General features: G+C 63.7%; 3 protein-coding genes across 5 annotated transcripts in view; 1 reads left to right on the top strand and 2 right to left on the bottom strand.

The window, feature by feature from the left end:
* The window catches only part of LOC110081510 (death-associated protein kinase 2), a 10753-nt gene extending 10152 nt beyond the window's left edge, over nucleotides 1-601 (bottom strand). Inside the window, exon 1 of the mRNA XM_072984137.2 lies at nucleotides 1-601. This exon is cut by the window's left edge and continues 242 nt beyond it. The gene's annotated coding sequence lies outside the window, so the exon portion shown is untranslated.
* Nucleotides 602-1826: 1225 nt separating this feature from the next.
* Nucleotides 1827-9084, bottom strand: PRCC (proline rich mitotic checkpoint control factor). Of its 2 annotated transcripts, none has more exons than XM_072984138.2 (7): nucleotides 8229-9084; nucleotides 7782-7829; nucleotides 6122-6715; nucleotides 4908-5054; nucleotides 4176-4319; nucleotides 3968-4033; nucleotides 1827-3073 (listed from the first exon to the last, which is right to left on the bottom strand). In XM_072984138.2, exons 1-7 carry the CDS (start codon nucleotides 8619-8621, stop codon nucleotides 2987-2989), a joined length of 1479 nt encoding a protein of 492 aa, XP_072840239.2. In that variant the 5' UTR covers nucleotides 8622-9084; the 3' UTR covers nucleotides 1827-2986. The 2 variants fall into 2 exon arrangements, with proteins under 2 accessions (XP_072840239.2, XP_072840240.2); XM_072984139.2 differs by having other exon boundaries at nucleotides 4908-5051.
* A 675-nt stretch (nucleotides 9085-9759) lies between these two features.
* On the top strand, nucleotides 9760-21340 carry HDGF (heparin binding growth factor). 2 transcript variants are annotated; one of them, XM_072984132.2, is made up of 6 exons: nucleotides 9760-10136; nucleotides 18495-18571; nucleotides 18958-19096; nucleotides 19586-19777; nucleotides 20442-20719; nucleotides 21038-21340. In XM_072984132.2, exons 1-6 carry the CDS (start codon nucleotides 10050-10052, stop codon nucleotides 21042-21044), a joined length of 780 nt encoding a protein of 259 aa, XP_072840233.2. In that variant the 5' UTR covers nucleotides 9760-10049; the 3' UTR covers nucleotides 21045-21340. The 2 variants fall into 2 exon arrangements, with proteins under 2 accessions (XP_072840233.2, XP_020653785.3); XM_020798126.3 differs by lacking the exon at nucleotides 9760-10136 and adding an exon at nucleotides 16539-16648.
* Nucleotides 21341-23202: the final 1862 nt, after the last annotated feature.

Here is a 23202-nt window from a genome sequence, read left to right as displayed (position 1 = left end):
CAGCCCCCCCCACCTCTTTCAAAGCAGGCCTCCCTCAGGGAAGCCATTCGCCCCTCTGCGCTTCCCCCCCCCCCCGGTCGCAGGGCCCAGGCTCGGCGGGGAGGGGGGGGCGCAAAGCCAGGCTGCCCAATGGGGCGCAGAGCCTTCTGGTGCGGGGGGGGGCCCGTCTGCCTCCCGCTGCCACCCAGGCTTGTGTGTGTGTGTTTTGGGGGGGGGGGGGTTGGGGCTGCTTTGTGTGGCTGGCTGGGCTCTCTGCCGGTGCCCCCCCCCCTTCGGCCAGCCTTCCCCCCCCCTCCCCGCTACACGGCCGAGGCTCAGCCCCAGAGAAGGCCGCCTTGGGGGGGGGGGGCAGAGGGCGGAGAGACCGGCCGGGGAACCGAAGAAATAAAGGGCCCTGGCCGGGCGGGAGGGGGGCGGGCAGCCGGGGGGGGCGCGCTCTCTCTCTCTCTCTTAACTGGAGAGGGGCCCGCCCGGAGGCCCCCCCCGCCGCCTCAGCCCCCTCGAGGCACCTCGGCGAAGGGAAGGGGGGGCCGCGGGGGGAGGGAGAGAGAGGAGGTGGTGCCCCTCCCCCACCCCCGCCTCAGTCCGCCCGCGGGGGATTCTGGGGGGAGAAGAGAGCCGGGAGGGAGGGGCCAGGGACGCCCAGCGAGCAGCCCCGCCCTCCAGGAAGGGGGCCGCCTGCGCGCGCAGTGCCGGGCGGGCGGGGGCGGGGAGAGCGACGACTTCCGGGTCGCCTTTCCTGGGAGGCCCAAAGGGGGGGAAGGGGGGGAAAAGGTTGGCCCTGCGCCCCCCCCCGTCCGCGCGGTGGTTACTCTGTGTCTCTATTAGTTTCCTTTCTGCCATTTGTCATAATTGTTTTTATTTAATAGAGAGAGAGAGAGAGAGAGAGAGAGAAGAGGAGGCGGAGGCGGCCAGCAATCCGGGCAGGGGCGCAGGACTACAGCTCCCATCAGCCGGAGAGATCCTGGGAGTTATAGTCTGGGGCGTTCTGTGGGGCCGGGGGCGCCTTCCAGAATTGGGATCAACTCCTCGCTCCCTCCCTGCCCCCCCCGAGCCCCCCCTCCCGGTGGGCGGCGGAGAGCCCCCAGCCAGGCCCACCACGTCCCCTCAAGGTGGGGGCCCCCCAGCGTGGCAGAGGGGCTGACAGACCCCAGGGGTGGGTGGGGTGGGGGCTGCCTCCTGGGTAGAGCGTGCCCCCCCCCGGAACCCCAGGAAGGCTGGGGGTGCTCTGCACCACGAAGGCTGGGCTTCTGTGGGCACCCCAGAGCGGAAGAGCCATGGAGGCTGTGCCCCCCCTTTTTTGCTCACTCCCTGCTGGGACCCCTGCCCCCCCCCGGGAAAGAGACCGGAAAGGCCACCCCAGGGCCAGGCGGGGGAGGGCGCCTCCCGCTGCTTGCGGGGCTTCTGGCCCAAAGCGACTGTGGCTCTTGGGCCCTCCCAGCTTGCCCTCCTCCCCTCGTCCCCCCCCAGCCCCATCAGACCTTCCTGGACCCCCAGGACTGCCCTCCGGCGGCCCAGCGGGGAAAAGGGGTCCCAACAGGGAGCTCTGGATCATCACGCGTCAACCATGGCCAATACAGGGCGAGGATCCCCGATTCCTGTCAAGGCTCCAGACGGACCGGGGGGGGGGTGGCGGTGGCAGAAGGAGCTCCCCTGGGGGCCCCACCCATCGGGGGAAGGAAAGGTCAAAGAGTTCGGGGCCGGCCTGGCCCAGCCCAGCCCCGCTTGTGGGAACAGCCAGGGTGGGGGACTCTGGGGCCACTTGCACGGAGGCGGCGGCTGCGGCAGCGTTACTGGGCAAAGTCTCCATCAAAAGCAAAGAGAAATACTCAATGACAGCTTTTATTTTGGAATTCCCCCCCCCCCAAAAAAGGGAAGCTTTTCTAAGTTCCTAAAAATAAAATAAAATCCACTGAAATAAACTAGATTTTCTCTTTTAACAATAAAAATACCATCCCTTCCCCTCCACCCCCCAATTAACTTTGGCAGCAAGAGGGACGCCCCTCCAAAGGGAAAGGCGGCTGCAACCTGGACAGTGGGAACAACAGCGAAGGACGCAAACACACGAGGAGGAGGAGGAGGAGGGCCGCAGGAGGACACGGGGGGGGCGTGCAAAAGGGGGGGGGAACAGAGGGACCCTTCTCTTCAGCCTCCACTCCTGCCCTTTCCCCCCCTCCCGAATTTGCAAGCCTCGCTGGAGCTTGGGGGGGGGGAACGACATAAGAACTCCCCTCCCAATTTCTGGACGAGGGGGCGAGGAGGAAGGCTGGTCTGGAGACACCTTCCTTCTGCTGCAAGGGCTGCCAAAGTACACAAGGCCTGCTGGGGAGACGTAGAGACACCCTCCCCCCCCCCGGCCCTTCCCTGCCCCCAGGGCACAACAAACAGTCCTGTGTCCTTATGGCTCTCTGGGGAGGGCTGGGCCAGGGGGAACACGGGTGTGTGTGTGTGTGGGAGGAACCTCCAGCAAGATTTGGTACTGATCTCCAAACACCCCTGAGGAACAGAGGCCAGGGCAGGTCTGGGACGAGGGGGGGGTGAGGGCTGGTCTCCGCCTCAAACGCCCACCTGCAGCCAGAGCGCCAGGACCAGAACCACCAGGAGGGCCTGCCTGGGAGACACGAGGGGGGGGAACGGGACGGGACGGCAGCACCACCAACCGACCGAAAGTCTCTCTCATTGTCCTCCTCCAGGCGCCACAAGGGCTGCTGGAACAAACTATCGGTCTTGGGAGACACAGGCAGAGGATCTTGTGGGGGGGGGGGGAGTCCCGAAGAGGTGCCGGAGAAATCGCTTTCGCTGGACACCACAGGGAGCTGGGCTGCCTCCTCCTCCTCCTCCTCGGCTGCCCTTGCCTTCTGTCAACTTCGGCCGAGCAGCATGGCCGTGGCTGGGAATCGCAGGCGGTGATGGTGGTGGTGGTGGTGGTGGTGGTGGCAGCGGCGGCGGCAGCAGCCGGGGCCAGGAGGAGGAAGGAGGAGGAATCCTAGAATCCGTACTTGGCCTGCGTCTGCCGCCGACTCAGCTTGTTCTCAGCCCACGTGTTCTTCAGCTCCAGCTCACGTTCTTTCGCCTGCCCCAGAGAAAGAGATGCCCAGGGGTGAGTGTGGAGGGGAGGGAGTGAGAAGAGAGGCCAGGACCCAACTTCCCCATCACCTCCATGAGCCTCTGCCCCACGGTGGAAAGCCCTGTGGGACCTGGAAGAGGACGCATGGGACAGAATCCATGGGGGGGCCAAGGGCGACCCAGAGGCAGATGGGTTTTTCCTCCCGGCAGCTTTTTGCCCAAGTGCAACCTTTGCACTTGTGGGGGGAAAGGACGTGTCAAATGGGGGGAGGCCTGGAGGGGGGGCGGCTAGGCAAAAATAAGGAGCAAGGTGAGGGTGGGGGGAGGCCCACCCTCTCTGCTGCTTAAAAAACAAGGGTGCTGTAGCGTTGGACAAGATGCCCTTGAGAGGAAAGCTGGCCTAGCCTGGCCTGGAGGGGGGAGGGAGCCTTGGAAGCTGCATGAGGCACGGCAGAACGGGGGGGGGGGGGTAGGAGCACAGCCAGTGGGAAGCGTGGCAGCGCAGGGGAAGAGAACACCTCTGTGCCCCCCTGACGCAGCACCGGACTCCAACAGGTCCCCCCACTGAAGCCGATCAGGGGAGAAGGGAAGGACCCCTTCCTGCGGCCCAGCGCCTGGGGTGTCGCTCCCCGCCCCACCCCGCCCTGGGAAGCAGAGAGGCCTCCAGCCTGGGCAAGGAAGACGGCAGGGAAGGCAGCCGGACTCTGGGGTGGGCACGCGCCGCCGGCCAGGTAGGTAACAGGCTCCTTCTCTGCAAGCACAGAAGCGGCTCTCTCTCTCGGCCGGGGAGACGCCCCGAGGCAGGAGACCCAACGAAAAGGGGGCCAGGGGTGGGCTTGGGGAGAAAGTGGGGGAAGGGGCTTGGGCCGCTCACTCGAGGAGGCCAAGCTGAGAGCCTCACCTGGTGGATCAGGTAGGTGATCTGGTGCTTCCTCCGCTGCTGCCCCGTCGGCTGCTCCCCTTTTTTCTGCGAGGAGAGACAGATCAGCCACACTTGTCCCGGGGACGGGGCTTTGCGCCAAGCGGAAGCGGCACCTCTTCCCGCTCGAGACTGTCCCACACGCCCGCCCATGCCCACTGGCCCCCTTCCGCCCAGGCTAGCCCCTCACCTTGCTGAAGGACTTCATGTTCTGCTCCTCCGTCAGGGACTTGGTCAGCCACTGCTGGGCGCCGCTCAGCTGGTCGTCCCCCTTGATCTCCACAAAGTTGACCTCCTCCCGCCCCCGGTTGCGCTTCCCTTGCAGGCGCTTGAACTGCCCGAGGAGGAGAGAAGGAAGGAGAGTGTTGGGCCAGGAGCCTCGCTGGCCCCTGCAGACCCTTGCCCCTCACCCCGCGCCCCCTCCTCACAGCTCCCCAAGCTGCTGGACTGCTCACAGTAGAGATCTAAAGCCCCACCCCAACCCGGGGGTGGGGGGAGGAAAATCAGAGGAAAGTTTCTGCATTGAGTCTTTCAGATTTGGGCCAAGTTTCTGCTTTTCCTCTGGAAAAAAGGCTCAGGCCTCCCATGGCGTCCACATTTCTGGCAATCTTAAATCCTGGCCAGGAGACACACACGCCTAGCCCACACCTCAGGGGGCCATCGGTCTCTTCCCCCTCACCAGGACCCACCAGCCCAAGCTGACCGAGGGCGAGCCCCCGCCACCTCAGAAACCTTCCGTCAGGCCTTCTGGCCAAGGATCAAGCGGGTTCCCCCCCCAAGGAAGCCCCACATCCCCTCCGAGGCTCATGGGGCAGCCAAGCGCAAGGGGCCTTACGTAAGCAGGCCCAAACAGGAGGGGTCCCACTCCAGGCGTCTCGTCGCCCAACCCCTGGCCTCAAAGGGCCCCAGAGCAACCGCTCACCGCTTCATCATCCATGAAGGAGGAGGAGGAGGAAGAGGAGGAAGAAGAGGAGGAGGAGGCGGCAGCATCGGCGGCAGGGCTCACTTCCTGTAGTGGCCCCAGGGCCGGCTCCGTCTGCTGGTAGTAGCCGCTGCTGTAGTAGTCCTGCTGCAAAGAAAGACAGCGGAAGGGGCTCCTCAGTGGAGAGGTTCTCCTGGGGGTGCCCGGCCTTATCCTTCCTGCCCTCCCATCAGCCAGACAAGGAAATCTCCACACCCGCACTGAAACAGGGGGCCAGTGCCTTCAGCCGACTGCTGGCGCCCACTCTTTGCCATGCCTGCGTTGCTTCGTGTGTGTTGTTCTCCTTTCGAGAAAGAGACGGTCATCACCAAGTCCATCTCACTTGCCAGTCCAGCCAGCCTTTTCACCACCAATCCAACGCTCAGGTTGCCCAAAATCTCAGGGCCTCCCTCCCCATCAGCTCTTCTTCCCCAAAGCCCCTCCTGCCACCTGTCCTGAACCTGCCCCCAGGCCCAGACCCTGCAACGGCCTGATGTGAACTCTCGGGCTTCCCCCCCAGCCCAGCATCTCTCCCTCGGCCAACGACTCACAAGTAGCACTCTTTTTTGTGACGCCACAATCACACAAAGTTGATTTGTTCCTCCCCCATCACTGACCCCCAGAGCGAGAAAAATGACAGCTTCCTACCCCCTTGGAGGCAAACCTCTCCCCCCCACCCCTGAAGCGCCCTTTCCTTTTCTGAAGCAAAACAAAAAAGGCCAGAGCGAGCTGCGGGGCAACGGGCTGATTTGGTCCACTCTCCAGCCTGAGCACCTAATTTCCATAAGTCGGCACAACAAGACCATGCAAACATCATGTTGATGCTGCCAGAGATTGATATCGGTGGAGAATGACAGTGAGTAAAACGACTGGAACTTCACTTCAAATCTCCACTCCACCGCGAAACACACACCCCCGGCCGCCCCACCCTCTGAGCCTGACCTGCCTCATGGAGATGGGCCGGGGGGGGGGTAAACGAGGACAGCCAGGTAGGCCACCTTTGTACTCTTTAGAGGAAAAAAGGTGGGAAGCAAGTCTTGCAAAATGTAGGTATGTATGAAGGAAGGAATCAGCAAAGCTTGTTCCTTTCCTGCTGGCACAAAAAAAAGAGCGCCATTTCTGGTCATCAGGCAGAAGAACAAGATGCCGTGGAAGTCGGAGCCTCGTCCACCCACCTGAAAGTAGGCCGCCGGGCCACCAGCACCGCCGTAACCGGGATAGGGGGCCGCGAAGGGCCTGCTGCTGTAGTCTTCACCTGGCTTCGGGGCCCAGCCGTGGGAGGCGGGATGGGCGCCTGTCTTGAACTCCAGTGGGGCATTAGCGCCAGCCACATCCTGGCCTTCCGGCTCCGTTCCTGGGGGCAGATCGTCGGGCACTGTGGGGCCCGGGAAGACATAGGACGGCGGGGTGAGGGCAGGGGGCTCCCTCCGCTCGGGGAGGGAGAAATAGTTCTCGGGGGCCACCTCCTCGTCGCTGTCGTTCTCCTCCTGCGTGATCTGCTTGGTCACCTGCAGGGCGGCACTTTTGGCCGCCGCCTTGATGGCCGACGGGGAAGGGGTGGTGGTGACAGCAGCAGCAGAGGCCGGCTGGAGCAGCGGCTTCTTGAGAGAGGCTGAGGAAGAGGAGGAGGCCGGACCTTTGGCCCCAGCAGAGTTCTCAGCCGCTTTCCGGGAAAAGACGTAGGGCAGGAGCGGCCGGTTGGTCTCCTTCACCGTCAGGTTCTTCGGCTGGGGAAGCAGCGCCGACAGGCTGCTGCCCTCGCTGTGGCCCTACGAGGGGAAGGAAGAGGAAGGTCCATGGGAAGGAGGAGGGCAGGGGCAGTGGAGCACTCTCCTCCCCTTGGCATCTCAGCCGCAGCTGCCGGTGCCCTCTGTAGCCCACAGAAACATCTGCCTGCCCACTCCCTCCCTCACTCTCCCAAGAGCATTCCGTCCATCTCAGCTCATCGGAAGAAGAAAAGAGTTCCAAGAAGGAACGATGCCAACGGCTTCCCTCCTCTGGCCTCCAGATGTGGGAGAGGAGGGCAGCCACGCCCAGGTCCCTTTCCCCCACCCCCGCCCCAGCTGCAACCCAGTGGCGATCCTGGCACTGTCCTGACCAGCTGCCGCCAAGAGCCCCGAGATCCAGGCCTGTCCCTCGCCCTCTTGGAGAGCAGCCCCACTGGCGCCTGTCACTCCACCTCCCTCGTAGGAGGAAGTTCTGCAGCGGAACGCCTCCCTGGCCTCTCCCTGGAATCGCTCCCCCTTCGCCTCCCGTGGATCACACCTCCTGCCTCTCAGTCCACAAACAAACACACACACACCCCTGTGCGGAGGCTGTGCTGCTTGGTAACTGAACAGATCCTGCTTAAGACAAGGCCAACCCCATGTCAGGATCCTCCTGGGCCCCTTCCCTGTGCGCGGCGTGCAATGACTGATGTGCTCTGGAGAGGAGGCTCCTGCTGCCTGTGCTCCATGCCAAGCAGAAAAAAAAAAGAGCCCAAGGTGCTTTCCTTTCATGCAGAGAAGAAGCTGCTGCCCGGCCGAGGCACAGTTCCTCTGACAAGAGGGAGACCCGCCAGGGAAAGCCACCTTCGTGGGGAGCGCTTCACCACCAGCACTCCTTTGAGGTCAGGCTCAGCTGGTCAGCAGGGAGACCCTTCAACTCACCACACCCCAGGGGTGAGCGGGGGTGTGTGTGTTTTCCAAAGACCTGAGCAGCGCTGCCCCGACCAGTGGCCCAGAGGCCTCGTCTTCGAGGCCTGGTCTCGCCCACAGATCCTTCCGGTTGTTCCAAACGCGAAAGGCCAAACCCCACCCTCTCCAAAGCAAGGTGGCGACAGGCCTGCGACCTCACCTGGGCGGCAGGTTGCTTCTTGGCCGGCTCCTCTTCTTCGGAATCTGACTGAGAGAGAGCAAGAGAGACAGCGCTGAGCGCCAGGAGCCGAGAAGGGCCCTTCTCCACCAAGGAGGCTTCAGTGGCCCCCGAGAAGGCCGGGGGCAGGTGGCGAGTCCTGCCCAGAGGGTCCTGGAGGCTGGGCACCCAAGCCGAACCCATCGGCCGTTCCAACCCCATGGCCTTGGTCGGCGTGGGCACCCATAAGGCCAAGCGGGGCCACCGCCACGTGGGTACGCCGGCCCTCAAAGACAGAAACGTGGCCGAGCAGGGGGGACGGGCGGGCGGGGAGGAGGAGGAAGGCTACCGGAGCGGCCAAGGCAGCCCGAAGGCCCCACCGTTCTGTAGCGGGAGGAAGGGCCCCATGCAAAGCGCTCCTCATGCAAGCGGCCCCGGCCCCGGCCTCACCTCCGACGAGTGGAGCTGCGGGGCGGCGATGCGGACGGGCTGCGCCCGCTTCTTGGGCCTGGCGGCCCGCCCGGGCTCGGCGGGGGCAGCGGCGGGCGAGGAGGGCCCGGGGGGAAAACTGGCCTTGGGCGGCGGCGGCGGCGGCAGCCGAGAGAGCCCCGGGCTGGCCTTGGGCGGCGGCAAGGCCGAGAAAAGGCCCCGGGCCCGGCGCTCCGTCCAGGCTCCCTCGCCCGCCTCCGACCCTCCTCCTCCCCCCTCTTCTAATTCTTCTTCTTCGCTGCCACCCTCCTCTTCTTCTTCTTCTTCTTCTTCCTCCTCCTCCTCCTCCTCCTCGGCTGAGTCACTTTCCGCCTCCGACTCCTCCTCACTGCTAGCGTAGGCCACGAGTGACATGTCCCCGACTAGGGCTCCTGCGCGAGTCCGAGGCTGTGTCCGCCGGACTAGGCCGCGGTGCCCAAGCCACTAGGCCCGGAGGGTCGTCATGGCAACGCCGCCACGGCCCGCCGGAAGCAAGGGCCGTGCGGTGTGGGCTCGGAAATAGCTCCCGCCTTCCCCTCGCGCCGGGGGCGGTTGACGGCCCGCTCCAGGCCCAGCGCGGTTTCCGCCTCTGCTCCGGGTAATGGCGGCCGCCGTGGAAGCAGAAGTCTGGGGATGGCTTCTTCTTCCTCCCGCCTTTCCAGGGCCGCCGCCGAGGCGGAGAACTACAACTCCCAGAAGCCCTCTCCGCGAAAGCTGCCCTTGGCTCCGAGCGGGTACTGCCGCGCGGGGCTTGCTGGGAGTCTGAGTCCTTTGGTGAGGCTGCGGCCTTGTTTTCCGACCTCCCGGACGGAAAAGGTCGCCACTCCCGTCAGCCTTTGCGCGCGGTTCGGCCCGCGCGCTCCAAGAAGACTCAAAATGGCTGCGCGGGGTGGGCGGGGCCAGAGCGTCCCCTTCCCGTCGGAAGCGGCCCGGAAGCGCTTGCCGGGCGTAAAGAAGCCGCGCAGACTTGGGGGCGGGGCGGGGCGGGCAGCTCGTCCCGTCCCTCCAACCAGCGCCCACCCCCAACGAGGTGCCACTTTCAGGGAATCTCCTCGGCATCCGCCCTGGGCGCGTTGCGCCGGGAAGGGCGGAGGCACAGATCCCAACCTTGTCCTCACGAAGTCCCGAGTACACGGGTTCTCACGCGACATAGTCTTCCATACACTGACCCTTGGAAGATGCGGGCTCGCACGCTCTCCCGGGCCACGGGGACATGTGGGGTGGGGTGAACACTCGGCTGGGCTGTCCCCCCCCGGGCGGGGAGGCTGGGCTCGGGATGGTCTCAGGCCAACGCCCACCCTAGGGGTACAAGTCACTTAGTATTTTCCTTGAAAGGAAGAGTGGGGGCTCAGGTCCGTCGGCGGAAGACTACCGTTCCCGTCATGCCCCGGGCGGCTCGGCCCTGGCTCCCGCTGGCGAGCGGGAGTCCTCCTGCCCAGACCCGCCGGAGGGTGGCGCACGGCGGCAGGAGGGAGCCCGGAAGTGGCGGACGGGAAGGGAAGCCAGGGCCGGGCCGGGCCAGGCAGGGGGAGCCCGCGAGCCCGCCCAGCCAGCAAGAGCAGGAGGAGGCCCAGCTCCGGCTCCCGCTCCCGCCCGGACCCCCATCGGCGCGCGTGCTCGCCGCCCGGCCCCCTCTCGCTGGCGGGCCCCCGAGACGGCCCTGCTCGGGCTGCGGCTGGTGGCGGCGAGGAGGAGGACGACGACGAGCGGGCGCCCAGGCGAGACTCCCGCGAGGCGGCGGCGGCGGCAGGAGGAGCAGGCGAGCGGTCGGGGAGGAGGGGCCGGGCCGGGCCGGGCCGCGCCATGTCCCGCTCCAACCGGCCGCGCGAGTACAAGTGCGGCGATCTGGTCTTCGCCAAGATGAAGGGCTACCCGCACTGGCCCGCCCGGGTAAGCGGGGGCCCTCTTCGGCCGCCATCCCCGCCCGGCAGGAAGCCCAGGCCGCGCACCTGCCGGCCCGGAGGGAGGGAGGGAGGGAGGGAGCGCCGATCGCCGGGGCCCGGAGCCGCCGCCGCCCGCCCGCCAGCTGGTCCCCGCGGCGGCTCCTGGCCCGCGGCCTTCTTGCCGGCCGATGCGCCCGGTCGGGCCTAGCGGGGTGGGCCGGGCGGGAGGGAGGGAGGGGGGGAGGGCTTGGGGGCGGCCACGCAGAGGATCCCCCCTTCACCCCCCTCGGCGCGCTCTCGGTGCCAGGGCGGGGCGCGGGGGATCGGAGCGCGGGAGCCCCAGGCAGGACCTAGCTGGGAAGGGGAGGGAAAGGCCGAAGAGCCGCTCTCTCCCCGCCGCCGCCTCCCCCAGGGGGCCGAGATGGAGGAGGTGCAAATCCCCGTCCCCAGTAGAGACGCCCAAAAGCCCTTCTGGGACCCGAAGCCGAGCTCTTTCCGGGGAGGAGGCCCGGCCCGGCCGGCCTCTGGGCTCAGAGAAGAGGCTCCCCCCCCCTCCGCTCTGCAAGCAGGCAGCATGTGCCTGGCGGAGGGAGTGGGTCTCTCCCAGGCCCTTTCTTTCTTTGGCTGTTCCTTGTCGGGTAGACTGCCCTCTTTCTGTGTGCTGTCTCCGGCGGGGGAATGGGGAAATGAGGGGGCCCTTTGGAAGGATGCTGGGATCGGGTCCAGCAGGGGCAGGTTTCGGCTCTGGCGGTGTGTCTGCCCCTCTTCCCCCCAACTTGGAGAGAAAGGCCAAGGGGCTGGCTGGGGGTCTATGGGCGGTGAGCTCCCCGGTGGTCCTCGGGTGGCCTGGCCTCACCTGATCCGCCTAGCATTGGAGCCCAAGAAAGACCAGCCTGCCTTAAAGGGGATGCTCCAAAAACAACAAGGAAGGAACTAGTCACACGTCTGGGTTTGTTGGCCCATTGAAAGCCTGGCCACGCTTGCTCTGGCACCAAGGCTTCATGAAGTGCAGGCCATGGGCAGGCGCACCTGAAACGGGGGGCAGATGGCCACCCACCCACCTACAGGCATGCCCGATGGCACTCCTCTGACCTCCCCCCCAAGGATGTGCACTGCAGGGATCCTGCAGGTGTTCTGGACGCCCCCCTGGTTGCACCTGGCACACACTTCCTCATTCCCTTGGGGAGCCGGGACGGGGGGGGTGGGTGGGCAAGTGCGAAACAGGCAATGTTGTGCATGTCCTCAGACAGCTATCGCCACCCGGTGAAGGGACGGCGTGACTGGAACGGGGTGGTGCTTGGCTTTATCTCGACAGACAACACTTGCTGTCCCACTTCCTGGGCGTAAGGGGCATTGAGCGCCTGGAGGAGGGTTGACTCTGCGCCAGTGTCAGGAGGGCTGCCTCCCAGTGAAAGAAGGCAACGGGCCACAAGGGGTTTCAGAGCCATCCATTTCAGCGGCAGAAGCTACGTGTCTCTCCATCAAGGACAGTGCCACCACGTTGTAGCCACTGAATAGCCCCAGGAGACCGGAAGAGCCTTGCCGTGGCCCCCTGTCCGGTCATTCCAAGGATAACCATCCCTCTTGCCAAAGAGGGGGTGGTGGTTGAGGGGCTGGCTGGTGTCACCCTTTCCTCCCCGGTTACGGGAAGGGTCTCCTCTTGCGAGAGGGAAAGGTGTCCCAGAAACGGTGCCACCTCTGCCAAGTGGGGGGAGGAGAAGGAGGAGGAGAGGCTGTCAATCAATCAATCTACCTTAACCAGGGTTACCTCCTGCCAGGAAATCTATTCTGTGATTTCATTGGGGTTACAGTCGATCAATGGATTTAAACTTTCCACCCCTGATAGCATCAGAGAACACAGAAATCGTGACGTTGCCTCAGAAGTGGACCAAGTAACATGAAGTCTTGGGCCCAATCGAAGGTGGTGGGTTTCCCAGCAGGCACAAGATTCTTGCTTGTTTTTGCCGCAAGAGACCTCACAGCGATGCCAAGCCCTACCCCTTCTGGCCCTCTCGGGGAGGTGGGGGGAGGGGTTTCAGCACAACGACCTTTTGAGGTAGGTGAGTGTCCGTCGGCCTCCATTCCGGAGAGAAGAGGTGATTCTGGATGGAGAACTCTTGTGGGGGCACCCCACAGCAGGGCCCTTTGCTGCTGGTGCTTCACTGGGGGTCCTACTTGCAACAGTGTGTTTGTGTGTGTGTGTGAGAGAGAGAGAGATCGTCTAGGCTTGCACGTGGCCACTCCCCCCCCCTCAGTTCCCCATAAACCTGGGAGGTGTTCCTCCACCTTCGGGGCTGCCCAGGCAGGGAGGCAGGCTGGCTACCTGCGTTTGGGGCTGGCTGGTAACTGGCCGGCCGCTAACTCTCGCTGAGGTGGGGGAGGGCACTTCCAGAAAGATCTTTCTGTTGAGGGGGACGGTCTGTTTTGGATGCATCATGAGGCTTTCTCCCATGGAGGTGAGGAAGCTTTGGCTGGGAACCTCTGCTGAGTGGGCCGTCGTCCCCTTTCCTTTTGCTTACAGAAACACAGAATTATGAGTTGGGGTCCTCAAAGGGTCATCAAGTCCACCCCTCCCCGGGGAGGAGGGGCCACATCCAAGCACCTTGGTGGGTTTGCCTTGGCAAAAAGAGAGGCCGGCCCAGTGCCAGTCTCTGGGAAGAGCGGGTGGGCGGATGGTGGCCTTCCCCTCAGGTGGGGACGGGGGGGGGGGATGGCAGGCCTCAAGGGCCTCTTTGGAGATGCTTCTGGGGGCTGTTTTGGGGGCCTGGCTCTTAGAGGGAAGGCATGATCCGTTCTCCTGCCACCACTTACAGTGAGTGCTTTCTACGAATTTACTGACTACAATATTTTTACTGTGCCCAAGATGAAGCGACCTCAGAGTGGGTGGGGTACAGTCTGGGACACCCCAGGACCGCTTGCGCTTAACAGAACCACGGGCAAAGCACGGCAGGTGTCAGAGCGTGGGTGCCTGTACCTAACTCCCCAGGGGATCATCTAGAAGAAGGGGTAGAGAAATTGGAAGTTGGGGTGAGGACATGAAGAGCTTTTGCACTCATGTAAAGAGGCAGCGCAGGATCACTTACCAGCAGGTTGAGGGCCCAGGGCTTTCTGGAAGTCCTGGCTGGCAGGGCCAGGTCAGGAGAGCCTGTTTCTCCCTGAAATAGAACATAACTGGTCCCTGATATTTGGTGGGGCGAGAGCCGCTGTCAGGACAACGTTGGCGCTGTTTGGTCGTGCGTATGTGTCACGCAGGGTCTTGCGAATCACCTGTTTACTTGTGATTCATTTTGTTTATATATCAAAGACTTAAGGCCAGGTTTAACTGAGAGACGCGGAATTTGGGTTCATAAATCTGTGTTGGTCGGCAGGAGCATTTTGGACCCATGAAAGTCAGGCAGGCGGGCCTTCCGGTCTTTGTGGAATTCAGCCCGAACGGACGCGCGCGTGTAACTTTCGGCCCTAGTGAAAGGGCTCGCTCCCGCCCTTCAAAAGGAGACACTTTTGTTAGTGGCCAGCCATTCCCAAGCCCTCCACCATGGGAGCACATCCCCACCTCTCTCACACAGTGGGTACGGGGGGGGGGGGGCTTGGATGTCGTATGAACCACAGGCGGTTCCCGGCCCTTGTGGCAACTGCTGTGGTGAGAGAATTCACAACGAAAAGGCAGCCAGGAGGAGCGCCGCGGCCGCGGCCTCCCTCGTTAATGTGCAAATAAGCCTTCACGGCCTCCTGGCTTGATCTGCTGTGACAGAGGTCAGGCGGGCGCAAAGCAGTTGATAGAAAAATTGATTATATGCTGGCACATCCCTTTCATAAGCAGCAGAGTTTGGCGTGTGTGTCAGAGAGAGGGAAGGGAGAGGACCTGGCCAGGGTTGTATGTGTGCGTGCGCATGCACTGGCTGTGTCCTACAGAAGCTCTTTTGGTGTTGAGAGGAGGCTCAGCCTGCCTGCCCCTGGGGCTCCCAGGCAGTGGGGGTGGGCGGGAGGTGCTGAGGAACAGGTGGGCCGGGGTCTGTCCTCCTTCCCCCCCCCTCAACTAGTAGAGCTTCAGCCGGTCGCTTGCCCCCTCACCCCACCTCCCTGGTTTCTGTGTGTGCCCCCCCTCTTTTGGAGGCAAGGAGGAGAGGAGCCTTACACCCCTCCCGGGTGGTGCCCCAGAAGACCTGCGCACCCCCTGCCCAGGCAGGCTTTCTGCTGTGGGGCCCATGGGGGGGTTGTGGGGCGAGAGGGCCGCTCTTCCCATCACAGCCCCCCCCGGCTGGGGAGGGGCTGGACTTTGTCGGAGTTTACATAACGCTGGTGGTTGTTTCTTTCTGCCCGTTTGTGTGCTGCCCACTCGATGTGTTTGAACCGTGAAACGTTTCGAGGAGGAGACGGGCGGCAGGAGCGCGGTGGGCAGGTTCCAGCCCAGTGGGTCTGAGTGAGCGAGCCTCCTCCTCCTCTTGCTTTGATCCAGCTGGATGCCTGAGAGCACCAGGGCTGGCGATCCTTTGAAGGGAGGGCTGATTCCCCCACCCACCCACCCAAAGGGTCAAGGTGCGCTGCAGGAGGCAGAGAACGGTGGCCTGAGAAGGTGATCCTGCACTGGGTCGGGGATGGACCCTGGAAAGGTGGTGGCGGCAGCAGCCTGGCTGGGGGAAGGCGCGCCGAGCCGGCTCTTGGTTTGGCTGAGAAAGTGGGGGCTTGCCTCTTGAGACCAGCGTCCACCAAGAGGTTGCCTGGTTTGCGAGGGCGCTGGCTCTGAGCGAGGCCCCCAGAGGGATGGCCCCCACCCCAGCCCCCTCCCCTGCTCAAGGACCTGTGCAAAGGAGGCTGGGCTCCACCTGTCCAAAGTCCACCTGCTCTCCCGGTGTCTAACTGGCGAGGGAAGAGATTGGGGGGGTTTGTTTCAGGCTGAGAGACCGGTCCAGTGGGGTCCCGAGTTTGAGGTCTCCTGGCCCTTGGCCGCAGCAGGCCCCTCCTCTTCCTCTCTCTCTCTCTCTCTCTCTCGCCAGGGGCTCAAGGGAAACGGCCCGCCCATGGGGCAGGTGATGAGACCCGCCTGCCCATCACTGTCGGGGGTGGGGGCAGGGGGATGTGCCCTCCAGCTGAGCTGGGACACCCCCCACCCCCTCCCTCAGGATCTGAAGAAACCTGCTTGGGAGCCAGATTTTCCGGCTGGCTCGGCTGCCCTGCCGCACTGGGTCCCCCTGGCGACATGCCCGGAGGGTGTTTTTTTTTTTGCTTTCCACGAGAGGTGGGAACCAAGGGGTGCAAATCGGTGCCCAGGAGCTGGCCGGCCGTCCCATAGAGGGGCTGCCGATGCCTGGGGCTGCCCTGAGCCCTTTCAGCCTCATTGCTGTGGATCAAAGTGGCTTCAGATCCTCAGGCTGGCCTTGCCTAAGCCTTGTGGCCGTTCTGGCTTTAGAGAAACTCTTGCCCTCCCCAGCCTCCCTTTTCCCATCATCTCTAGACTCCTTTGAATGGCAACAAAAAATAAATTTACAGTACAGTCTTAACCAAGACAACTGAAGATATGTAGTTGTCCTCTTGGCAACAAAGTGACGAAAAATGTTATCTGTTGCAGAAATGTGTGGAAACTGACAAACAGGCTTTGGTGGTGGTGGGTGCAAAGATGGGTCCTCCCCCCTCCCCCGCGGTCTTCTCTCTTCCCACCAGCCTGTGCTTTCCCCTTGCAAAACTCAGGGGCACCCCCACGCCCCACTTCCTCTTGGCTGGCCAGGCCCAGGGCTGTTGCAATGGCCCTGGCATGCATGTGTCAATGTGGGGCTGGGCGCCTGTTGTCTCGGCTGGCTCTCCCCAGAGGGGCCTGGTTTCCCCCCTCTTGCTGCTCCCACAAGGGCGGGCGGGCGGTTGGGCAGGGTGCCAGGGCTGTTGCAGGAGGGAGGGAGGGAGGGAGGGGCCGGAGGGAGTGCCCTGGGCTGGTCTCGGGTGCCACCAGGCAGGAGGGGGAGGCCCTTGTGCCCCCTCCCCTCCCTCCCGGAGAGCGCCTCCTGATGCTCGGCACCACCTGCCTCCCAGTGTTTACTTGGGGTGCAGGCCGGGGGGGGGGGGCGCCCTTTGTGGCCTTTCCGGCCACCGACCCGGGCAGCTGGTGCAAGTGCGAGCAAGAGCGCCTTCTGGAGAGGGACTGGCCCCTGAGCCTTCTTGGGGCTCTGCCCTGTTCCCTTCGGGGGGGCTCTCTCTCCCCCTTGGGCAGTGGCCGACCCCAGGGATTTCCCCCGGGCTGTGTTGTCCTTGTATCCCCCTTGCCCTGCCAGCATGACAGACGAAGCCGGCCCGGCCCAACCCATTTGTAGCTGGACAAACCGCAGTCTGCTGGCGGTCTTCTGGCTGGCCCGGCTTGGTTGACTGGTGGGCTGGCTCGTGAGTGGCTGCGAGCGACCCCTCTCGGCCGGCTGGCCAGCCGCCTGCTTTTCCCAGAGAGGAAGCTCTCGCACCGCTTCTCGGGAGCAGCCATGACTAAGCAAAAGGCGGGCCCCGCTCACCCGTTGTTAGCTCAGGTGGCAGCTGGCGGTGGTGAGTCAGGAGGTGGTGGCCGGGCGGGCGGGCAGGCTCCACGCAGAGGGGGAGCGGCAGAGGTTGGCCTCGTGGCTGGAGAGGCTCCCCCTCGCAGGAGACTGGACGGGGCCTGGCTTGGGCCTCAGCGTTTGGCTGGCTGCAGCCACCGGCCTCGAGGCGAGCGCTTTTTCCCATGTAGAGGGTGGCCCTTGCGGGGGGGGGGAGCCTGTGCTGCTGCTGTGGCCCCCCTGTGATCCCTGTTCTTGTCTTGGAGCCCGCTGAGCGGGTGGCTGTCTGGGGTGCAAGGAGAACCAAGAAGCTGCTGCCTCGGAGACTAGCCGTGCCCCAGAGAAGCTTCTGGAACTCTAGGACAGAGGCCCTCCTTTCTCTCCCGATAGGCGTTCTTGGGAGAGGAGGGCCGCGTGCATCCCTTTGCAATATGGTGGCGGTAATCCCATCCGAAGGCAGGCAGAGTCTGGGAGCTTGGCAGAGCCCTTCCTGGCTCCTTTGTAGGGCTCTTTTGTGGGATGATGGGGGAGTCAGGGAAGATTGTGTTACCCCTTCCCCCCCTCCTGCATCCCCAGAGAAGGCGCACCTGTCTGCCCAGGACCTGCCAGGTGTGGTGTCTGTGTGTCTCTGGAGCCTCCCCTTGCAGTTGTTGCCGTTTGTAATCCACAGCCAACCTGCGGGCAGAGAAGGCTGGCAGAGTCAACAAGGGGGCTCTGTGTGGGCAGGGCAGGCGAGACCGGGCAGCCTAAAACCACAGGGATGGCTTCCCAGCACTTTCAGCCTGCCATTTCCCTGCGCTTGGATGCCAGGTGTGCTGCCTGGCCCCTCTCATCCTGGCTCTGCCAGGGACAGAAGCAGGATCAGACCAAAAGTCACCTCCTCAGCACCCAGCCAGCTAGGATGTGCCAGCTTCTTTCCTTGTGGTTACAGTTACTTATTTGATTGCACACACGCACACACGCACGTACCCCTCCCTCCCCCCCGAAGAGGCCCTTACAAAAGCTCTCAGCAGGGAACGCGTCGCCTTGCAAAACGAAGATTGCAAGCTTCCACCCCTTGCCCTGCCAGAGAGCCTGGACGGCTCTTCCGACTTTTATCTTTTGGGGTAACGGTTCGGGCGCTGTGGGCCCTCGACTCGAACACTGACTGATAGCAACCCTAACCGGGCTTTCAAGGGGAGCCAGAGAGGGCAGGGGTGGCTTTCCCAGGGCCAGCCCACCCCGTTCATTGCAGGGCTGGGGAGAAATTTGAACTCAAGGCTCTGGGGTTCACTACACCAACCAGGGCAGAGGGTAAGGGTTAAGGATGTTTAGACAGGGTAGTAGTGAAAGGGGTAAACAAGGAGGGGCCACAAACGTACCGTTCCCTTCGAAGTTGAAAATCGTAATCGTAACTGAGCATCGCGGCCTCTGAGCGGCCTCGGCTTTGCTGCCCTGGTGACATGCAAAGGCAAGAGAAGATCTTCGTGATGGTGAGGAAAACCCTGACCTTTCACGGTTTTGTCAAATGTTCATTTCAAGGCCGCAGAGAGCCGTGGCCGTCGCTACGGTTCCCGAGCCGGAATCCCACCCGTCCATTAACTTTCCAGTCAGCGCCCCGGGCCCTCTTTCTCACCTTGCTGTCCGGTTCCTGTGGTGCCTCTGAGTTCGAGTCTGGCCGAGTTCCTCCGGGGCGGCCCTGTCGGCCGTCCTTCACGGCCCTGCTGCCAGGCCTGGCGGAAGAAAGGTGCTCCTGCACCCTCTGCCTGGTGGCATGGCCGAGGAAATGCAGGCAGGGGTTAAAAACCCCACTGGAAAAGAAGCAGAGGGCTTGAGCCAGGCCCAGGTTCCCTGAGGAGGCCTTTCCTTCCCCGCAGATCGACGAGATGCCTGAGTCCGCCATCAAATCGGCTTCCAATAAATACCAAGTCTTTTTCTTTGGGACTCATGAAACGTAAGTCCCTTGGGGATGGCAGGCAGGCGCCGATCCCCCTTGTTGGGCTGGCTCCAATGCGGTGGGGGTGGGGGAAGCGGAAGGCACCCCGGGCGGGGGGGGGCGGCGTTCCAAGGCCCTGGCCTTCAGCCTTGCCAGCCGAGGGCTCCCTTCCCTTTCCCCGGTCACTTTGCTCATGGGGCTTTTGTGTGTGGAGGGGGGAGTGCTGCTGAGAAAAGTGGGGTGCCCCTCTGCTCCCTGGGGGTGCCAAAGGAGGTGAATGGCAAACTGGCCCCCTCCTCGCCCCCCTGAGCTCAAGCCCACAGGACTTCCTGGGGCCCGGCCCCTTCGCGGCACAGTGACGTCGGCCTCGGGCGTCTTTTTTTTCTCTCCCCCCCCCCATGCAGGGCATTCCTGGGCCCGAAGGACCTCTTCCCCTACGAGGAGTGCAAGGCCAAGTTCGGGAAGGCCAACAAGCGGAAAGGCTTCAGCGAAGGCCTCTGGGAGATCGAGAACAACCCGACCGTCAAAGCCTCGGGATACCAGGTGGGGGGGGGCTCGGGCAGGGGGCCGGTCGCCTCCTCTTGGCTGGGGCCACGGAGGGAGGTGTTCCCAGGGCAGGCGAGGGCCGCTGGACCTGGGGGTCCTTGTCCGGGCGCGAGGGCCCCTCCGGCAGCGGTTCCCCTGGGCTGGGGGTGCCTGAGCCCCGGATCTCCCACTCCTGGCCTGCAGGACGCCCTGAGACACGTTTGTGGTTTTCCACCCCCCTCCCCCCACCTCTGATTGCACATGGGGGGGTTGGCAGATCCATTTCCCAGTCCTGGAGGGGGGGGCTCCTTCATCTGCAGGGCGTCCGTGGGCAGGACAAGCCGGGCCCAATGGCCTCAATTCTTGGGGGGGGGGGTTTGAGGTTGATGAAGCCAAGCCTGCCTGGACCTCTTCCCCGCGGCTGTCCGCCCGCCTGCCCGCCTGCCGGGTGTGGGTCCTCCTCTGGCGTGCCACCCCTTTCCCACTTCTCCCTCCCTGTCCTTGCAGCCCACCCAGAAAAAGGGATCCCCAGGAGGAGACACCAAAGCCGAGCGAGAGGCGGCGAGTAAGAAGAAAGGCAGCCCCGAGGGCGGCAGCAGCGACGACGACGACGAGGGCAACCTGGTGATCGACGAGCAGTCCAAGGAGAAGAACAGCGAGAAGGCCGGGAGCAAGAGGAAAGCAGAGGCTGCCCTGGAGGTGAGGAGGAGGGGCGGGGGCTTCCCCTCCCCAGGGAGCAGCAGGGGGGAGGCTCACAAGCACACGCGCACACACACAACGCCAGCCTCAGTGCTGACCTTCCTGCTTGTTCACTGGAATGAGAACAGTTGGGGAAACAAGGACCGAGGCTGGTGTGTGTCTCTGTGTGCGCATGCACACGAGTTGAGGGGAGGCAGGTCCTCCCTCGGCTGGTGCCAGCTGAGAAGAGGCTATGATGGTTTCTCTTTCTCCGCAAGAAAGCGAAGAGGGCTCAGAGTCTGGAAAAGAATCCCACGTGTTTCCACAGGGTGGCTTGAGCCCATGTCCAGAACTGGGAAGCGGAGAAGCCTGGGGGCCGGTGGGGCTGGATCCTGGCCACATTAAACCTTGCCTGCCTCTTGAAAACCTGCCCGTCTGCCCTTTGGTGCTTCCTGGGGAGGGTGTGCACACACACTCGCTTCGCAGAGAGAAAAACAGAGAGACATTTTGCCCAAATGCCCCGAGCCCTGCGGAGAGAAGGGCCCCGGGTCCCGTGCTCTTGAGGCAGGGCGGGAGCGCGCCCTGGAGAGAGCCGGAGGATCCTGGACTGGCGGCCTATCCTCCCAGGGAGCCCTTCCCCCCCCCCCCCCATCCTGGGTGCATCTCTCTCCCTTCTCTTGCCCAGGACTCCTCTCCCAAGCGCATCAAGGAATCCTCAGAGCCACAGGAGGATGCTGGGGAGAAGCTGGGGGGCGAAGATGCCCCCAAAGAGGTGGGGGAGAAGCAGAAAGTCAGCCTCCCTGAGGGAGGGGAGAAGGAGAAGCACAGCGCCAGCGGTGACGCTTCCGACGTGGCAGGCGGAGAGGACGAGGAGGAGAAGGAGAAGGTCACCACCGAGGAGGAAGAAGAGGAGGAGGAGGAGGAGGAGGAGGACGAGGAAGAGAGCCGAGACCACAAGGAGAGGTAGGGACGCAGCCAGGCCCGTCCCGGCGGGAGAGCAGGCTGGTTCTGCCGGGGGTTCAGGTGGAAGCGGGAGGGGGGGGGTTGGGCTCCCAGGCAGAACCAGCGTGACTGGGCCCCGGAGGAGAGGGCCCAGCCCTGTCCAGCTGGGGGTCCTCTTGGGTTTCTTTGCTGCCCTGGAGATGCTGCCGGGCTCGGAGGTGACTGCCGCTCCCCCCCCCCCACGTCGAAGGCCTTGAGGAACACAAGGCGGCCCAGTCTGCCGGGGGTGTGTGTGTGTGTCTCTTTGTTCACGCCTGTCTGTCTCCTCTGCTCTCCCAGCCTGTAACTGGCCGGCCCATCGGACCCCCTCCTGACCTGTCGGTTTCCCGGGTGCTAAGAACCAAACGGCGTCGTCGTCTTCGGGTTGCCATCTCTGCCCCTTGGCGTGAAGGAGAGGGAAGGGAGTGGAGAGCCACGTTTCGACAGAAGCAAAAAGGAAATTGTCCCGCCTGGCCAACCCGGCGCATCTCTCCCGGCCAGCCGTTTTGCCAGTTCTTACGCTTTGAGTTAGCCATTTCTAGGGGTTGGGAATGCTTGCCAGCCACTTTGAAATAAAAGCAGTTGAATGCCTTTTTAAAAAAATACACAGTTGGAACAGTTTCTTTCTGTCGCTATCCCTGCAGTTCTGAAAAAAACAAAACGTCTCCTGACCTTTGGAAAGGCTGGTCCCTGGAAGGCTTTGAAAATGCCCTGCCCTTTTGGTCCTTTGGGCAGAACCTTCCTGCTGCTCGAGCCCCCCCCCCATGTGTGCCTTTGCTTTCCCCGTGGGGGAGGGACGGAGGGAGGGCCCAGCTCCCGCAGGCATCCCTCTCTAGCCTGCCAGTTGGGCTTGTTTGTCAGAAACACTGGCGGCAGGCAGGGTCTTCCTCCTCCTCTTCCTCCTGAGTCAGGCATGCCGCCCTCCGCCTCACCCATGACCCGTGAGGCTGACGGGAAGCAAGCCCCCCCCCCCAGGCCTGGTGAGGTTCCCCCTGGGCTCTCCGGTGTGGACGAGAAGCCCCTCGGCCGCCGTCCCTGGGCTCCCCAGGCCCTGCCCTGCTTCTCTTCCCAGACGGGATGACGTTGGCATGTTCAGGGTGGGAGCCTGGTGGGTTACGTGGGCACCGAAAGGTTCGGGAAGGCTTCCTGGCTGCTCTTTGAGCAAGCTGGGTAACCGACCAGACCAGATGGAGGCGATGTGGCCCTGGTCCTGCCGGGAAGGTGGCCGGTCTCATTCTGGCCAGATGTGCTTGTTTGAAATCCTGGCTCCCTGGTCTAGTCTTGGGTCCAGGGGTGGGTCAGGGTTAGGGGGATTCCAGCTGCAGGCAACCAACAACCCCCCCCCGAATCTCTGGGTTGGGGCCATCTGATTCTTGGGTGGGGGGCTCTCTTGCAAGGAGCAGGCAATAGCCAGGCCGCACATGCAGACGGACCCACAGGCAGTTTGGAGAGAGGAGGAAGCCCTTTGGGGCCACCATGTTTTTTTCTTCTTTTGTGTTTGATTTCTATACCGTCCCATCGGGCCACCCAGGCCACTCTGGGTGGGGAGCACAGCCTTTCCAGGGGGCCGCCCTGCCTGGGAGCTGCCACCAGGGGGCCCTGTGGAGCCTCTTTGGGGCCCCACCAGCCAACCAGGCCCCTTCTGCTCTCTTACCCCCCCGGGGGGGGCTCAGGAGATGAGTGCCTCCAGTGCGCCCCCCCTCCTCCAGTTCTGCCGGCCCTCCCTGGCCTTGCGCTTCGGGGCTCCGTCCGCTAGAGGGAGCCCTTGCCTAAGCTGTGAGCCATGGATGGTCCCAAGGCTGGACCCGGGCGGAGGGGTGGACGGGGGGGGGAACCAGTTGGGTGGGGGCTTCTCCGGGCGGGGGCCTCACGCTGTGCACTGCCTTCCCTAGCATCTCCTGGGGGAGGGACCACAGGGGTGGGGGGGCTGTTTCCATCTCTCGTGCTTCCCTTCTGCACAGGGGCAGGGGAACCATCCTGCCGTTTCCGTTGGAGTGGGTGGCTAAGGGGAAAAACGGGCTAGCTTTGTAGTGGCCCCCCCTCCCATGGGTTCATTTCACCTGATGGCGCGTTTGTGGGGGGGGGAATGATTTCCCTCCAGGTCTTCCTCAGGCCTTAACAGGCAGGGGCCTCTGATGCCGCACAGTTCAAGGACGGGACTCCTGCCCCAAGGTGGACCCTGGTGGGGGGACTTAGGGGGGGGTTGGAGAAGCCCCTGGGGGTTCAGGCCAGCGATAGCTCCTGGTGCTGCAGCCGAGCACCCCCTTTGGCACGGAAAGCCCCTCCTCTCAGAACACCTGTTGCTACAGAAAGCGAGCGGCAGCGGGTGAGGATCCCGCTGCAGCCACCGTGGGCGCCGAAGAGTGGATCCCCCCCCCGGGGCCACCTTGGCCCTGGACTGGCCCCGCTCTCCTGACAGGCTTAGCAGCCCTGACGAACATCCCCTTGGAGAGGCGGCTGCAGGT

The sequence above is a fragment of the Pogona vitticeps genome, chromosome 15 (assembly GCF_051106095.1).
Source record: "Pogona vitticeps strain Pit_001003342236 chromosome 15, PviZW2.1, whole genome shotgun sequence".
NCBI lineage: Eukaryota > Metazoa > Chordata > Lepidosauria > Squamata > Agamidae > Pogona > Pogona vitticeps.
This window is presented reverse-complemented; position numbering and strand designations above follow the sequence as displayed.